Genomic DNA, 19,225 nt, shown 5'->3' with positions numbered 1-19,225 from the left:
TGGAGCCAGAGATGACACATACAGACTAGGTGGTGGAACTATTAGTTAAAGTTGGCAAGCTTGTTTAGTGGGGCAGATCCCTAAACTGTGCAGGTACACAAATACCTGCTTATTAGTGATAAATATACAAACTGGTTTTTACACTGGATGCCTGTCCTGATGCAAACCCACAGAGGCTTTTGTTTGCCAAGCACATGTATAAACCACTACACTGAAAAATCACTTCCTGTAGAGAAAAATTAACTATTAACCCAAAACTGCCGGCCTCAAGTGGCCAATCAAGGAAATGCAGTTTTTAGCACTTTCACGCTGGCTTCATTTCCCAGCCCCAGAGGCTGCTGCTTGTCTTTACCAAACTTAGAGATGAACTGAATTCCAACTGGTCAAAGTCTTAACCAGAAGAATGCAAATTATTTTCACCCATCACATAGTCCACAATGTCTTCTGCACATGCAGACTTACCTTAGTGAACAGAGGAGGGCCTGATACCTCACCAGCATACAGTGATGACACTGGGCTCTGAATCTGGAAGACAAACACATATATTTACTTTTCTGGGCAGATGAAGTCCTTTCAGAAAGAGAAAAAGAGAGAAAGAGGGATTACCCGCTGTTGGGGCTGAGACAAGGACTGCACCAGCGCGGTGCGACGAGGAAGCACCTCCGGGGTTTTGGGTGATGATGAACGTATTGTTAGGGACATTGAAGTAGTCTTCTTCTGCACTCTAAAACAAGAAAAAAAAACACAAACAAAAATTTCTAAACCCTACATGCATTTATTCAAAATATAATGCTTGAAAGAAAATCGCCTACGCAGCAATTAAGATAATATCAGTGATCTTGGCTTCAGTGTGTAAGCACAAATGGAAACAGAAACAGAAATCAGGAAGCTGTCCAGATGTAGGCAGATTTATACATAAGATAATAATAAAAAAAAAAAAACATTTAGAAAAAGACTCGGAGCTGGGACTGCTAAAATGGACTACAAAAAAATGCATTATTATAATAACAGAATTGGAATTTCATGCCCAAAATTGTCATTAAATTAATAAATTATCATTATTTTTCATATTAACAAAATTATTCAAAGTAATGGAATAAAAAGTTTCATAAAAGGTTCCTATAAAAGGTTCATATCATATTAACCCTCTCCACCATTATTGAGATTGTGGCCTATGTTCTGGGTCAGACTGTTGGCTCTTAAATTGCATTGTTAGGGCCTAGTTAACTAGGAGCAGACTGCAGACTTGATTAGCTGCTGCAGGGCTCAGTTAACCTGCTCAGGCGGTTCAAGGTTCACTAGGTCAAAGTGTCAAAAGTGGTTCTGCAGAGACATACTGAGGCATGGCTCCTGATCGGGACTTTGATGCTGCACCTTCTCCTTCTGAGTCTGATGATGACGCCCCTGGAGTGGAACAAAATCAGAAGCAATGGTGGTTTATGCTACAGTATATAATATAGGCCATTTACTTCCATAAACAGGAAGAATTGCTCTGTTGCTCTTAAATGAGCAACTCTATACAATAAAATAAAATTATAACTAAATGTTTCTCAAATCCTGAAAAAAGGAATTGGCCACCAATGGTGTTAAGATGCACGCTGTCCAAGCTCTAAAACTTTTCAGCATAATTTTCCAGAAAATATAATTTATCTCCATATAGTTTCTTCATCTTGGTCTTTATCTTCATTTCTTTACAGAGACAGAATGAAAAGAGCAGGAAAAACTGGAGCTGAGGCAACTCCTCAAGGTGAACAGGATGGTGGATGAGCCTAAGTTACCGCTAACAATGGAGAAGCTGGTGCAGAGCTTGAAAATATCATCAGAAATATGATCAGTTTTAGCCTTACTGAACAAGTTCACTAGCTTATCAAACCACGGCTTCTTCTTATTCTGTCAGCTGCTCTCTTTAGGGGTCACCGCAGCAGGCCATCTGCCTCCATCTCAACCCTCTGCATGTCCTCCTTCACTACATCCATTAATCTTCTCTGTAGTCTGTAACCATCTCGGCTTTGCCTCTCTAACTTTGTCTCCAAATCACTCAACCTGAGCTGTCCCTCAGATGTAATTATTTCTAATCTTGTCCATCCTGGTCATGCCCAATGAAAATCTTAACTTCTTCAGTTCTGCCACCTCCAGCTCCACCTCCTGTCTTTTTGTTAGTGTTACTGTCTCATAGTAGGTCTCACCACCATTTTTTAAACCTTCCCTTTCACTCTTGCTCCTATCCTCCTGTTACTAATCACCCCTGACACTTGTCTCCACCCACTCCACCCCGCCTGCACTCTTCTTCACCTCTCTCGTGCACTGTCTTGCTTGTATTGACTTTGATTCCTCTTCTTTCCCATGCATACCTCCACCTCTCCAGGCTCTCTTCCACCTGCTCCCTTCTCTCACTACAGATCACAATGTCATCTGCAAACATCATAGTCCATGGCCACTCCTGCCTGACCTCATCTGTCAGCCTGTTCATCACCACTGCAAACAAGAAAGGACTCAGAGTTGTTACCTGATGTAATCCCACCTCCACCTTAAACCCATCTGTCACTCCTACTGAGCAACTCACCACTGTCTCACTGTCATACATGTCCTGCACCACCCTTACATACTTCTCTGCAACTCTCAACTTCCTCATGCAGTACCACAGCTCCTCTCTTTGCACCCTATCATATGCTTTCTCTAAAACCCCAAAGACACAGTGCAACTCCTTCTGACCTTTTCTATACTTCTCCATCAACACTCCCAAAGCAAACACTCCATCAGTAGCGCTCTTCCTCAGCATAGCTTATCAAACCATGATAATAAGATGAATTGAACAACTGGCTGTGTTCTCCTCCAGTTACCATTGGAACTGCAACTCAAAATATAAGACTTAACATCGGTCAATACAGGTAATATCAATCAAATCAGCTCTGTAGTCTCAAGAGCAGCTGGTCATTTATTTGGCCGATGTGCTTTAATCTAATCAAATTTTCATTAGTTGGAAAGAACAGGCTACCTGTACCAAACACCACCGTGTTTTTGCAACTGTGGACTCAACTCACCCAAACCTCAGAGCCAGCTGCAATCTAAATCACAACATGTCAAAGAAGTTGCCAGTATGGCTGCATTTGCTTAAAACAGATGACTAAAAAGTCAAGTGTAAGTACATATCAGTTCTATAATGACACGCATCCAGTCGCAACTTCCCCGGGCTGCAGCATCTGTCAGTAGCAGCTAAACCCAACCAAGCTGGTTGTGGTGCTTCCTCTCTCATTTAAGCATAAAAAATGACTCAGTGTCTGTTGTTATGATTTCACTTTAAAATAACAAGGTTTACAGTGATTCAGTATGCTGAAACTGCTAGCTTTTTATGTCTATTTATAATTAATTTAGGCCAAAGAGAGTGCACTCTACACTTTGTGGCAGATTTCATCAGCTACATCTACAGATAACCAAAGAAAATCTTGGTTGACTACAACCCTGAGAGAAAGTTTCGTAATGATTTTCTGATATATATCTGACCTTCAATGTAAACCTCAGCTGAGGTGTTATCTGCTCCGAGACTGTTGGAAGCTACGCAGGTGTAACGTCCTGTGTCGTCCTCAAAGGCTTCAGCAATCACCAGTGTGTGCAGGTCACCATCCCTCCAAATTTGTATGTCAGGAGAGTTGTGCAGCTCGCGGCCTTCACAGAACCACCTGAAAGAGGGGGTACAAGACAACTTTGATTACCTCAACATGTTACAGTAATAATTCATGTGGTCCATGAATTAAAATCTATTTTTTAAAACATCTCATCTATTGACTGCTCCCTCTAGGGGTTTACCTGTAACTGACCTAATTTTTTGAGACTCTGGCCATGTTTAATATTGTACTCTGCCACTGTGATAGAAAAAAAAAAATCCCAGCTCACCCCTGCGGGCGGTCTTATTGCCCTTCAAGCTCGGGTCCTCTACCAGAGGCCTAGGAGCTTGAGGGTCCTGCGCAGTATCTTAGCTGTTCCCAGTATTGCATTCTTCTGGGCAGAGATCTCGGATGTTGTTCCGGGAATCTGCTGGAGCCATTCTCCCAGTTTGGGGGTCACTACCCCGAGTGGTCCGATTACAACGGGGACCACTGTTACCTTCATCTTCCACATCCCTTCCAGCTCCTCTCTGAGCCCTTGGTGTTTGTCAAACTTCTCGTGTTCCTTCTTCTTGATGTTGTCGTCACTTGCTATTGCGACATCTATCACCACGACCTTCTTCCTTTGTTTGGCCACCACTACGATGTCTGGTTGGTTAGCCATCACAAGTTTATCTGTGATGTACATATATATATCACAGAAAATAAGGAATATCATAATAGATCCCCCACCCCCACATGTGATCTGCTACAACTTAACTTAAAAAGAAGCCTACATTATAAACTGCTGGGATTAGGACTCATGACTAAAATGTATGTCTTTATCTGACAAGAAAAAGCCATCACTCATTATGACAAATACATAAACCTAAATACACCTCTGCCAAATATGATGAAGGCCAGCCAAATAAATTACCATTAACATCACTCTCTCTCTCTCACACACACACACACACACACACACACACACGCACACACACACACACACACCCCGGGCATGTCTGAGTTTCCATATCTGCCAATTTTCAGCCACCCTGAGGCACGACCAAGACGCAATGTTACGGGAAGCAGAAACACCCTTTCCCGCTTTCCAATCAGAGGCCTGTGTGTCTGGATGGGTGCCTGGGCCCTGCACCACCTCCTTGGGGTTTTGCTAACACAGGATCTGTGTCTTGATCTGGGACCAAGGAGGGATGAGAGAGTCCACAACACAACCAGCTCCATCCGTCTCATCTCTCTTCACAAGGTTATGATTAAAGCAGAGCCCCCCACCCCCCCACCCCTTCCCCCAGCCCTATGTTACCACATCAAATAAAGGATCAAACAGCAGAAGTCAAATCAACCATCTCCTACAAAATACACGCATACACACATGCTTGCTTTGAATGCCTTGATTTGTGGAGAATCTGTTGCTTTAATCTCCACTTATATCTCTGGGTGTCCTAGTTTTAAGTTATATTAAAAGAGGACATCCACATACTGCATGAGCACCATAATAAAAGGAGCTTCTGTATCTCCTCTTCACCTGTTGACCTCTGCATTAACAACGGGAGGGTTGGAATTCCAAAAAATGCCAGAAGAACAGCTGTTACGTTCTTCCGGAGCCCAGACCTGAGAACATTCCTTCTATTTGTGAGTGCTGCGTAAAAATTCCTGACAGCCCGCTGCGTGGCCATTACATGATTTCATACGCCCTGGTGTGCCAGTCAAGCATCAGGCCAACTCCTCTTCCAGAAAGCAATCAATCAGCCAAAATATCCAGACAGCACTTCATACTCTGGGATTTACACCTGACAGAGTGGTTGTGGGTGTGGGGAGGCAGACGGAGAAAGTGAATGACTGGCAAGTACAGGAAGAGAAGGTGAATGAGCAAGAGTAAGGTGGTAGGAAAAATTATATGCTCTGTCATGACTGAGACAGATCGCACTCAGCAATTCATCAGGATGAGAGACAGACTGAGCAGTGCAGAGCTTTATCACACTGTCTCTGCTTTCTCAGCCTTTTTCAACACCAATCCTCTTTATAGATTCACAAATTGACTTATTATGCTTTTCCTTATTATCTCTCATATTTATACTGTTACAGGGATGGATGCTCATTTTAAAAGTAGCCAAAGTTTCAAATGAGGATTGCATATGTACAAATAATCCTTAAAAGCTAAGGCGTCAGACAGTTTGCTCTACTCTTTGGTCTGTATAATGTCAAGAGAGGGGATATGCTTAATATGGTTCATCACAAGTACTAAACTCTGGCTGTAAGCACAGAAGCCCCACATACCTGCTCAAATATTATGTTTATGAGGGGCAGCCAATCACAAGAAACTTGGCCTAAAAAAAGGGGAAAGGAAGCTAAAACTGCTTGTTTCAGGCATAGCATAAAAGATGGCTATAGCACCTTTAACTTGCATTCTTTTTAATGGGCAGCAGGGGGCGACTCATCTGGCTACAAAAATGACTTCAGTTGTACTGAAGTCTATAGGAAATGGCCCTGGGCTCCCTTGCCCTGTGAGCTCAGTAAACACTTTCCTGATGAGTTTCTGGGCTCAGTCACTAGTTTCTGACTATACTGAATAAAACTGTATGTTAATGTTGTAAATTCATTGTTGTTCATTCATGTGTCTGTTTTCCCCATTTAGTTTTGCACTTCTTTTTTGAGTTTTTGCTTTTAGGTTTACTCCTGGTGTCTCAGTGTGTCTGATTCAGTTCAGCTGGGTGCCATGTCCCCAGCTGTCTCCACTTCCCCTAATCTCCCTCCTGTGCGTTTACATCTCTGTCTCCGTTTGTCCTTTGTCAGTTCACCTTCCCCTTGTGTCTCCCAGCTCCAGTGTTTCATTGATCCAGTGCATTTTCCAAGTTTAGATTAGTTAATAGTTTTCAGTTTCTTATTTTGCACCTTATGTTAACATTTTGTACTTTTGTCATCAGCCAAATTAACAGTTTGCCTTTTATTCACCCTAGCCTGTCTCCGTGTGTCTGCATTTGGCTCCTCATCTCCACAACACACTATCTCACAACATGACCTCAATGAACTTGAAGGCTATTGAGGCCCATCATAACATAAATACTGTAAGGACTGTTTGGAACATGTGAATCAAAGCCAATCTATAATAAAAAATAAGGAGATGGAAATGACAATAATAGTTTTCCTCTCTGAAACAAAGGAAGCATGGGAGCCAGACACCAGTGTTTCAAATGATAAGAAACAGACAGTGTGGAATGACAGTAATGAAGAGCTGCTCAAGGCAAGAAGACATTATCCACCAGTGTGTCAGCAACAAAGAGTCATCTACCACACTTCAGACAACTAAAATCTAGACTGGCTGGAATGACACAGGATCCAGTTTAGCCCAACTTTGTTGTATAACACAATCTGAATTCTCAAAATCTAATTCAAAATTACTCTCAGCCACAGGCTGCTGTTAAAAAGTTGACATTTTTGAGCAAACCAATATGTCTGTGTGGTTTTGAAATCCATCTTTCTGGATTATCACCAGGCAGAGAAAAGGGAAAACAACTCATCTGTGTGACTGCTCTGTCTGCTGGGGATTCGCTTGGCTGGTTAGACCTCACAACTTTCTTTTAAGTCGCTCTCTGTATTAATAAAAAATGGTTCACAATGGACTTTGCAGCCATATGCTCTACGTCTGCAGATTGCACAATACAAATCCCCTTCAGTATAGGAAAATTACTTGGGCATTTTTCGAGTGCCGTTAAATTAAACACACACAGGAAAGAGCTTGATGTAACACATGACATCATTAAAGTAATGACTATGGTTTTTGTGATGGAGGATATTAAGGCTGTCAGAGGCAGTGTAAGTGAGCATTTTGTGCATGAATGTAACTATAGTGAACACAGGCCAGCAAACAACAGGGGGATAGGTTTCCCACAGGGTGGCCTGACTCCATCCAGAAGTTTCCACATGTGTGAAGTAAAATAAAAAAAAACAACAAAAAAAAAAAAAAAAAAAAAACAGAATTGCAGTTAAAGCATTTATTATATTAGTGGTCTAAAGTTTCTTTGCCTTCAGTAGTTTTATTTCACAGGGGTCTCTCCCTGAATTTAAATCACAGGCCATGTACTCAGTAGACAAATGTAAATGTAAATTAGCTCAGACACACAGTTTTGACAAATCACAGAGCAGGGCTGAGGACTCATCAGCTCCTCTGAGGGTTGACAGAGCATAAACTAGGAAGCCAAGACCATCCCCAACAAGCACCACAATAAAAACCCTTATTAATCAACCTTAATGATCTACCATTATACATAATTACTGAGTAAACTCATTTAGAGACCAACGGTAATGTTTGTTTAATCCCTTCTCTATTTCTGTGGAATGTGCTGAACATCATGATAGGCCTAAACAGCATGGAGCTTTTTTTTTTTTACCAGTGGGGGGGGTGGGGGGCGGGGGGGGGGGGGGGGTGGGGGGCGGGGGCTTTGTTGAGTCACATGCAACGGTGCAGTATACACTGAACAAACTGAGCCACGAGCAGCAGGATTTGGAGGGGAAGCAGGGTGTGTTAGAGAAAGCTGAGTGAAGGTACAAATTTCTTGGCAGAGTGCAGATTTACCACCCATTTCCTCTTAACACAATACTATTATAAAACACAAATATTCAGAACATGCATACAAAATAGCCGAGAATGAGCAGGCTTCATGAGTAACGCCTCACCTCTTCATTCACCCCCCCCCCCCAAGGGCACACAGCCAAGAGGGTGATTAAACATCCCACCATCACCATCAAACAGCCTGTCACCAACTCTCTGAACAATAATAGCATGTGAGAAAGCAATTATACAGATTTCAGTGAAGACAATTGAGGCCAGATGATCGCTCGAATAGCGCTGGGTGCTTTCTGTGCTAACCTAGCCCCATACAGAAGAAGAGAGCATTCCACAGGACAGGCCAAACCAGAGGCTGTTGCCCTGGCCTCGATAGTGCGTGCCGAGGGCCGCACTCTCCTCATCTGACCCTGTTGTTATTTGCCGCTGTTGATGGAAAATTTTATGAAGCAAAGCTCAGTTTCACCACAAACCCAGACGGATGAAGGCCAGAGCGCAGAGGGAAGAGAAAAAAAAAAGAGAGGAGGAGGGCTCAATCACTAAGATGACCTTGGCAAGATGAAGGAGTGGCCAGAATGCAAAATGCACACAAGTCATTCAGTAATTGATATAGGATGTAAAGCATGGGCAGACTACTTCCTCAGATGTTTTTGTATTCCTTCAAAGTTGGTTCTCAGTGTTGAGTTTCAAGCTTATAGACCACAGAACTCAACCAAGGTTCAACTGGACGAGAAGAGCGGCATCCAGGCTGTCTTTATCCCTAATTACAAACTACAATAGAGGTCAACTGAAACTACCCAAACTATAGCGAGCAGTGTTGGTTTTATTATCCTCGACAGACAAATCTCCCAGTTTATGCAAACACAACATAGAAAGCATACTGGGTTTCCTGTTCCTCACAGATGTTGAATGAAACCAGCAATCAATCCAGCTCCAGTCAAAAGTCCAAAAGCACAGAATCAATAACTCAAAATATTTCCACCACACTTCTCCTTAAATACATTAAGTAATGAGACTCTTGCATAATGCACCAATTAGCTGCACCCCCAGGTAGCAGTTTGTATTTCCGAAAGTTTAATTTACCTAATTAACGGATTATTCAGTTAACCTTTAAAAAGGTTTGGATATCTTTATTATTTTCACAATCATTGTAGGGTCTTTACCTTACAATATAAAGCGCCTTGAGGCGACTGTTTGTTGTGATTTGGCACTATATAAATAAAACTGAATTTAACTGAACTGAACTGAATTGAACTGAACTGATGGAATTTTGGAAAAAGTAAAACAGATTTTTTTTTTTTTGACACATGTGAATAGTTGTGCGTTAGTTAGAATGATTATTTTAGCCCAAGACTTGGGAGGACAATTTAATAAAAATTGAATTATTCTGATTGCCTAGGATTGGGGTTAGGGTTGGGGGTGGGGTCATCACAGACGATGACTTAGACCTCAGAGGGTTAAAGCTGGACTCATTTAACCGTACTAACAGGATGACTTTGTGCATTTATTGATGGCAATGGCAGATCCGACCAGTCTATTTGTTTTTTTTTTTTACACCATCAAATGTTATGCAGAATGTCATGATCCATATAACACAACTGCTATTTGATGGATTGATATTTTTCACCAACAGAAAAGTTTGCAAAATGACATTTTTTTCCCCCCACATTTAGGATCTATATAGAAACAAAAAGAGGGCCAGTGATGTGTAAAATAATTTTGGTGACAGTAGACTGAGTAAACTGTGTATTTTAACAGCATCTCCATTTTGCCAGATTAGTACTTTGTAGACCGCCCCTGCACATAGCTGTCTACACAGAGACCAGCACTATTCATCCAGCTTGGAGGATGATTTGTAGTTGCCTAATTTAATATGGCGGGAAGGAGGTGTCATCTGTGTTTTACAGCAGTTCTTGTATGAGTTATTTTTTCTGGAAGCTCAAATTGGTCAAAATCTGTACCAAACTGTACCAAAGTCTATAACTCCCTGTCACACCCATGCGACGAGTTACATGGATCACTTAATTCTCTATTTTTTATTTTTGTCTGTTATAAAGTCTCTCTTTACTGTATCTTGGCAGTAAGGCAGCTAAAATAGCAAACATCTAACTGGTCTAACTGCAGCCACGCATATCCTTGAATCTGGTGGTGTGCTGCCCGACAGGTGTGTTGAAATTTTGTGTGGATTATGTATATAGGCTGTGCTTCATAGACAGTCTGGCAACTTGGGTAACACTAGACAAATACAAAACTTGTGGACGCATGTATTCCAGTTATTCATTATAAAGTTTGAGGGTTGTGCAAATTACAGGACTTTCCCAGGAAAATGCCAAAAAGGGGAGGGTGGCAGGAGATGGTCTTAAAATGTAGGAGAAACCTGGAAAAACTGGTAGTGTGGGCATGGATGAGCTTATCATCACTGTATTGTTACTTTCAGAATGCTAGCGCATGCGAGTTACCATTTAGCTGGCTAAGAATAACCTTACAGGGCAGCTGTCAGAGATATACACTCTTAGTCCTGCTAAATAATCAAAATCTCAAAGGCATTGTTTATGTTCCATCCTCTGAAAATAGCATTTAGCATCTTTCAGCTCATTGTTGTGGTCCAGGTGCTCTGATAAACCCTAGCATCAAAAATCATAAAGTTAAACTTACCAACTAGAAGCACATATAGCAAGCTAAAGATCCTCCTGCTGCCAGAGGTCTCTTCCTATTGACAGGGAGCTCTTCCTCCCCACTGTCGCCAAGGGCTTCTCATAGGGGATTTCTGATTGTTGGGGTTCGATCTCTCACTGGAGTGTCCTTACTTTACAATATAAAGTACCTCGAGAGAACTGTTGCTGTGAGTTGGTGCTATATAAATAAATTTTTTTATTAAATTGAGCTGAATCCAATTGATGCTAAAGCTAACATCCATCTTGTTCCAATGACAACACTGTATAAATGAATGCTAATGTTGTTTTAAATGGGCTGGTTGTGTAAACACTCCTGCAAGGCCATGACCTGTGAAAGATTTAGTCAGTTTATTGTGGGGGTTCTATCTTCAAGTTAAAAAAAAAAAAATGTATACAATTCAAGCTCCCAGGGAAGAAATAATTTAGAATGGCATTCAAATTTGTTAAAGGATTTCTTCATTACTAAGTGTTTATGCTCTAGTCACAGCCAAAGTAAATGATGTTCTTCTATGGTGCAGTCGTTTTGTTTGAGTGTTTTCATCTGGACTGAAAAATAAACACAAGAGCTCAGTTTAAACGTTCTCCTGCATGACTGAAGAACATGCATGTCTTGATTAAAGTTGATATATGGAGAAACCCGGCTTAATAAAGAAGCAGAAGGCCTCTGTTGATGGAGGTTAATGGTGGCACAGCATCATGGGTCAAAGTTCATTGGAATATTCCAGTCAGAAGACAGCTGCACATGACAGTCGAAGCTCTGACCGGATGAATCGAAAGGATATTTTTCTCCAAGGAATTTTAACTAAGTCCATTAACTGGCATTGTCCACTGCAAGAGAGCAGATCTCAGTGTCGCTGTGCCAAACAGGCAAATGGTTCAGTCTGAATCATTATTGAGAAATTCATACTGTGGTTAGCAGGAATAATAGAGACTGGATGCTAATTGCATTTGTCAGTGCAGTAATTAATTGTTGTAGTGACTGACACGAGTGTCTGTTTGTGTGTGTGTATGCATTCAACTGAAATAGTGACAGACATGTGCAGCAGCTGAGCTACAAATGCACACACCTCGGCACTCAGGGGGATATCCTCCGCCTCACACACACACACACACACACACACATACACACACACACACATTAACACATCAACCTAATTTCTTATAGTGACATGAGTGGCCCCGGAAAAATCAACATAAATTGTATAATTTACAGATTAATTAATTCACTCATTCTCATGAAAAATACACACATTTTACCAGGTGTTGCTCCAGAGAGGTATATTACAGTTTTCCTCAGTCAAAAATTAGAAATATTCTCCTAAAAAACCCAAATCCTCAGCTACTTTAACTCAGGGTGAGTCTACCCTTATTATAGTGATGTTCAATGAGGCTGAAGATCAAATCAAAGAGATTCATCACACAAGCTCGACTTCCGCTTAATAATTATGCTGACAGATGGCATTGAGATTGTTGTCCAAACTTACCTGAGCTGCTGTGCGGTTCCCAGTTAGACAAACCAAACTCATTCAGATTCCCTTGATCTTGCAATTTTCACACAGAGCTTCTCCTCCTGACAGCGTGACACACACTGACACTCTCGCACCAGGACAGCCACTCTGAGTCACACAGTCATACAGACACATACACAATGCTCAAACTGAGCGGAGGGCTGAGAGGGAGGGAGGGAGCAGCCCAGGCTGCCAAATTCCACACAAGACAGAAGAGCAGAAAAAAATACATTTAAGACTCATTTAAAACACAAAAACTGCAACACAGCTGGCCACACTGAATTCATTCACGTAGTTCCAGCGGTTGGTTGAAATGTCTCCGTGTTTTCGTGTTCTCTACAGTGAGGATAAATCCTACTCAACCCATTCAAACTCACTGCCACTCTAAAGCTGCAGGTAAACGTCTTCTGTTGAGAAACATTTTGTGGCCTACATGGATTGTAACAAGTAAACCCACAGTCTTTTTTTGGTTGTGTATTTCTAGACTCTGTCACCCAAACAAAAAGCAAAACGTCTGCTCCTATACGGATCCCAGCCACAGTCTGCTGACCATCAAAAGCACCACAGAGGGGCCTGGGTTCAAGCCAAATGACCCTGCCACCATGGAAACCTCTGGGCCTCTGATCTGTGACTGCAGGAAGAGGGATATCATCAAAATAAAAGATGGCAGTGCTACAATACATACAGTGTGTCCCAAAGAGAGAGGCCACTAAATATACTGACCATTACTTAATAAATCCCACATGTCAGGATTAAATAGGCCACTTAAAAAGCCAAGTTAGGTCTGAACAAAAATAGCCCGGATAAGTCCAAATAGACCACTTTGAGTTGGCAGCACCTGGCAAGCACAAGACAGATGGCTGTGGCTACTGTGAGCAGTGTGGGTACGTCATGATTTGTACACACCCATGCAGACACATACACACACAATGAGACCATAATAATCTCAAACACTCTTAGCTTCAAATTCATCTAGTTCGGTAGACATAAATGTGGTACTGGTGGTTTGTTTAGAGTCAGAGGGTTGATGTCTGATGCACAATCCACAGCAGAATGAAAGGGTGCGGTGTGCTTCGCTCTCTGCAGGGGCTCTACTCAGGCTTCAAGGCAGGCTGAACTTGTGATATTTTGGTCGCCGTTAGGGAAGCACTTACCAGTGGGACGTGGCAGGTGGGCTTATTTGTGGTGCTTGCTACTAAGATGGCCCGCTCCTGGCATGTTACTAGATTATATAAAAATTTACAATGAGAAGAACGTATATCAAGCAACAGTTTTCATATTCCAATTTCTAAAATTCTTCTTGTCACAAAAAATCATAACTTATCGACCTCATAGCATCAGTATTTTCTCATTGGAAAGGCTCATTTGTGGTTCCTGGAGTTTTTAAAGGAAGGCTGAGGAGCAGACCCTTCAGGTCTGTGGAACCACCTCCCAGTTTGGGTTCAGGAGTCAAACACCTTCTCTGCATTTAGGATCAAATATAAAGTTTTTCCTTCTGATAAAGTTTTAAATTAAAGAATCCTGAATAGAAATATGTCAGTTATCCTGCCCCTGCCCCTAAAGAGACAATCAAAACAGTGTTGCCAACTTAGCAACTTTGTTGCTAGATTTAGTGACTTTTCATACACCCCTAGCGACTATTTTTTCAAAAAGCGAATAGCGACAAATTTAGCAACTTTTTTCCGGTGAAGTCAGCAACTTTTGGAGAGTTTTGGGGCTAGACCAGAAACCTAAAATCCTCCACTGTCGCCGTGTTTTGTGTACATACAGAGTATCTGGCTGCAGGCAAGAGGGCGCCGCCATACCTCAACTCCATACCGGAACTCCGTAGCGGAAGCTGGTCTGTACCGGAAGTCACTTGACCTTCATAGTGGAAGTGGGTCTTCTTCGTGTGCTTATTCCTAATGATGCAGCCGTTGGATTTACAGACCCCCCCGGACCTCACTTCAACACCGAGGGTATAAAGATAAAGGAGGAGGGTTGAATATAGAGCTAGAGCTAAAATGTGTTTTCATTAAATTTGATATTCTAGCATTAAATAATACAGGACAAAATTGATTTATGTAATGTGGGTCAAGGCAAAGCATTAAAGTCATGAAGTTATTTTATAAAGTTCATTTGAAATTCTAAATATATTTAGGATGTTTTATTCTTCACTTTTTTCTCTCCACAGATGTTATTGCTCTTTCCTACAGCCTCGATTAGAACTACATTAAGGTAACTTTCAAAAACTTACAAAACTGTTTTGGGTACAGGCATCATGTTGCAAGCATGACTTCACTGTCACCACCACCAAGCTTCTGATGTTGAATCTTCCCGCCAACCTCTGTCGACACATTTAGCCACTAGCTAGCAAATGCTCACACAGGCAATAGCTTCAAACTTCACTGTGGGTTATTACTGACATGTTATTTGGCAAAACAAGGAAAAAAATGTCTGTTATTTCAGGCACCTAATCAAAAACCCAATAACAAAAAGCACTGACTGTTTAACAATTTAACTTGTCTATTCATACTTTTAGCACTTTCAGCAGCAAAGGTACTGTAGGAGATGAGGTATGAGGGAACTAAAAGCACAAAAATATGTTAACGTTCAGGTCTCATGACTCATTCCTGATATTCTCTGGACTGCTGGAGGACCTCCCATGATGCACCTCTCGCCTTACTCTCCTCTCTTTTACTCCCCATGCATTTATATTCCACAATTGCACCTCATTAATTTTTTTTGTCTTTCCTCTCCCACAGTCTCTGATCCTTCACACCCCAACTGGTCATGGTAACTATCCTACCTGAGTTTTTTTTTTCTAACTCATAGGGAGCACTGATTTCACTTTATAATGTTGTAGAGTCTTTATTTAAAAATATAAAGTACCTTGAGATGACAAATATATTTGGCACTATATAAGTAAAACTGAAAGAACTGAATGTCCTGTCTCTCCTGCACACCCTGCCATTATGCGGTTTGTGAAGGAATTTGCTCTCATTTGTAGTGATAAAAACCTGAAAAGCACCATACCCCCCCCCCCCCCCCCCCCCCCCCCCCCCCTCAAGTGACTATAAAACCTGAGTTAATGAGAAGAAGGGGTTTTACAGTCTCTCGATGTTCCCATTAATTACTGAGTATCTGACAGTAGCCCTCTCAGGCCCGCTGCTTTTGTCTTCCTGCTCTTGCCCTCAGATGGCAGGAAATTTAGAAAAATCAAGTCAACAACATATCAGGCGGTGTTTATAAACATTATATTATAAATGTTACATTATAAATATACAAACACAGGTCAACAAAGCCTTCACACAAAGTTCCACCACAAACAACCAAACACGCACATGCATTAAATCAGAGATTCAAATAAATAAATAAATAAATAAATCAGAGACCCACTTACACATAACGTCCTGTTTAAAAAGGTCTTTAAGGGGTCAGTTGACATCACAAAAACGGAGGCCATGCTGTCATGGCAACTCCTGTTTTTGCTCCAAGGAGACCAAATGACACTAACAAAAACAGAGGCTATGTCCTCTAATGATGTCATACTGTGAGTACAATATATCGTCCCAACTGTCAAATAAATCCAGCATGAAAACCAACAAAAGCAACTTCCAGAAGAGCCCAAAAATTAAACATATCAGCAACATAAAATAAATGAGTCCACATATTTAAGGAGCAGCATGGGGCCTGTACTTGAAGGAAGTGGGTCAGATGTCTAATTGGCGAGCTGTTATTGAGGTTACATATGTTTATGGCTTTTGTTTTTCCCTGAAAACTAGTTGTGGGTAGACGTGACTTTAATTAACCAAAGCCCTTCCTCATGCACTCACACCTGTGGGAGTGCTTCTGTTAGAGCCTGTGCTTCACCAAATTTCATCAATTTACAGAAGTTCTTTCATAACCGCAACTACTGACCTCCAGTGTCTGAGTAATTTCCTCTGAAGGTAACGCAGCAGCCTGCGTCACCACTAATTTTAGGTATGTATCATAAATTCCTGGCAACAACAATTAATGCAATATTCGAACCACACTGAGCAGATGTGTTGTCATATGTGCGGTTACACAATGACTCACCTACTGCAAGGGCGAAATCTTTTTCGTCTGATACCCCCACAGCACCGTAAGCTGGACAATAGAAAGATGGACAGAGACGTGAAGCCAATGCGGAAGTGCCTTAAACCTGCATTCTTTTTAATGGCCAGCGGGAGGCGACTCCTCTTGTTGCAAAAAAAAAAAAAACATGATTGTATTGAAAATGTGGTAAAGCAGCTCTCAGCTCCCTTTCTCTGTGACCTCATTAAACATTTTTCTAGTGAGTTTATGGGCTTAATTTTTAGTCCACAATTACCTTGTGATTAATCTACAATTGCACTGTGATTAATCAGTCAATTATGGTTAGGCCCCAGCCACACAGGCCTAGGGACTGGCCAGTGACCCCCTGTTAAGCTACAGTTGCTAGGGAAAAGTATATATTCCCCAACCAGCAGTTGAGTGGTTGCTGGAGCTTACTGCTAAGTAAAATCGGTTACAAAGAGGGCTTTGGTAGGTTTGGCCGTCACAAGCAACAGATCCATGTTAAGCGCCAATATCTCATCAGTCTCCTTTGTGGTCGTGAGCCCTACGATGGCTCCTAAGTCCAATTGGAGATCCACAGATTTGTGGACACTTAACATAAGGATATTTTCCAGGTGCTGATACCTGTTTGTTTTGACATTGACATTTCTTTAGTTCTTCGATATGACTCTTCTCAAAAGTAGCCACGGAAATGGTTTGTGTTACACACTTTACTTTCAAAGTAAACACCCTTTTTTTGTGTGTTAGCTGCAGCGGTAAGGCGCGATGTTTACTTTGAAAAGCAAACAGTGTTTGACCATGCCCCCCCATTCCCTACTGGAGTTAGGAGTGCGGCTGACAGGTGAAGACACAGTTTATGAACACATCTTGCTAACAAATCTTGCTACTACTACTTCAGACAACTTAGCATACCGTGCCTTCATTCAAATACGGTCACTTTTGATCCAAAAAGCTAACACAGTGGCACATTTACACTGAAACATCCATCGAACAAGCCCATTTTGTGTGACATCACGATGGCTATGTCCATCTTTGATACTGTCCATGATTTTAACCCAGAATTTTCAGCTCTTTTTCATAATGTTAATTACCTGTTTCAGCTGTTTATTCAGACAAAGACATGTTGGATGTATGATCAGCTAATACAGGCATGCTAGGTAGCTGTTTCAGCCACTGACACATGTTTAGAAAGGAATTTAAAGAAACATTCTTTTCCTTAATTTTCATTATTATCTTATAAATTTTTATTCATTTGGGGTGTCTATTATTTTGGTTCTCTGTTAGATTAACCGTTCACTTCCTTTATTTATTTATACCGACTATAATACTTCATCCTTCATAGTTGGTTTCTTGTTGGTTACAAAAGCCAGGTGCCAGTTTTGACCCAAGAGAGTTTTTATACAAAGGAAACAGCAAACCTCCAGACATCTGTAGACCAACACAAGTTAATATACAAGAGAAAAAAACAAATGATCCCCCTTTTACCACCCTTGCTACAAACATGCGAAGTACAAAAACAAATGCTTCTGTGACAGGCCAGCAAGTAATGCACCTCAGTATCACTTCCCATGAATATTTACATCTCAAGAGCCAATTCTTAGCCACCCTGAGACACTGTGAGGGTGGAAGTGTGAGGAAAGCTGATAAGACATTTCATGAACTGGATGCACATGAATCAGAAGTGAAACACCCTACAATTCTGCTGTGTTGAAAACTGAAAAAGACTGGAAGACAGAGCCAACAGAGCCAAAGGCTGAAGTTTTTGTAGACATGGTCTGAATGAACTCTGTAACCTCTTCTCCTCCCACTAAATTTATGGACTTAGATCTGAGCTCACATCAGGCGCACGAGCCTGACATTAAACATCTTCCTCTTTTCCACCTCCCCTTTCCCCTCATATGAAACCAAATCCTACGGACCCCCCACGCCAACTGTCGCTCCCCGTGATATCAGCCTCAGTACTAAACAGAAAAGGGTGGAGAGGCAGGGATATTTTATTCAAGTCACAGGCAAAAGACAAACGAAGGAACATCGATGCATATATTGAGTTTCTGTGTAAGACAGTTTAACATTCGCACAGCTGTTATCCTGTCACATGTACATGGGAAGGAAGACTTGAGCTTGTTTTTATGAGTCCCATTTGACCTCTCGTCTACTCGTAAAACAACCATCCGGGTGCAGAATCTGCTCTCCGCACAATGCACTGCCAAGTGGACAATACACATACACGCATTTTATAGTTTAAAGTACCAGCAGAGTCTGCAGCTATATCTGTACACATAATAACACTTGAGAGGCACAAACTCCTATAACAGCACGCACTAAATTCCACCACTTCAATATTGTCGGCGATCCATAATTGAATTGGGCTCAACTTCAAACACAGCTCTTTGGCAGCCACACAGGAATCCAACATCCAGGAAAAAAAATAACAGCCTAAAATATCTCATCAAAAGGCAGATTACTTTAAGCTGAATCTAATGGCCATGCCTTATCAAGCATGATGAATATCAGAATCATTTAACAGGTGAACAGAGGAACGCAACCCACTGCTTACTGTTCACAATCCAGCTGTGGAACAGACCACGTGGCCCGGATGACTCAAAGCTACAAATCTCACCTGAGAGCTCAGACACAGACAGCACCTAAGTGTCTGAGCAGTTACTGTCAGCAGACCTCGAGACCTCACCTAGACCTACCTGGTCAGTTTTGGTACAGAATACACTAGATGAATTTTTTTTTTTTTTTAAGAATCTGAGGTTTAGTCTGAGTCTTCATGTGTCACTGTCTATCATAGGTTTGATGGACTTGGTTAAC

The 19,225-nt window shown here is 41.5% G+C and overlaps 1 protein-coding gene across 1 annotated transcript in view; it reads right to left on the bottom strand.

Moving 5' to 3' along the window:
• The window catches only part of palld (palladin, cytoskeletal associated protein), a 68,905-nt gene that overhangs the window by 39,887 nt on the left and 9,793 nt on the right, over positions 1–19,225 (bottom strand). Inside the window, exons 2-5 of the mRNA XM_030727510.1 lie at positions 3,502–3,677; positions 1,338–1,404; positions 607–724; positions 463–525 (exon numbers count right to left, since the gene is read on the bottom strand). Of these exons, the coding sequence (XP_030583370.1) occupies positions 463–525; positions 607–724; positions 1,338–1,404; positions 3,502–3,677 (424 nt within the window). The remainder of the gene's footprint in view (positions 1–462; positions 526–606; positions 725–1,337; positions 1,405–3,501; positions 3,678–19,225) is intronic.

Source organism: Archocentrus centrarchus, chromosome 4, assembly GCF_007364275.1.
Source record: "Archocentrus centrarchus isolate MPI-CPG fArcCen1 chromosome 4, fArcCen1, whole genome shotgun sequence".
Lineage (NCBI taxonomy): Eukaryota > Metazoa > Chordata > Actinopteri > Cichliformes > Cichlidae > Archocentrus > Archocentrus centrarchus.
This window is presented reverse-complemented; position numbering and strand designations above follow the sequence as displayed.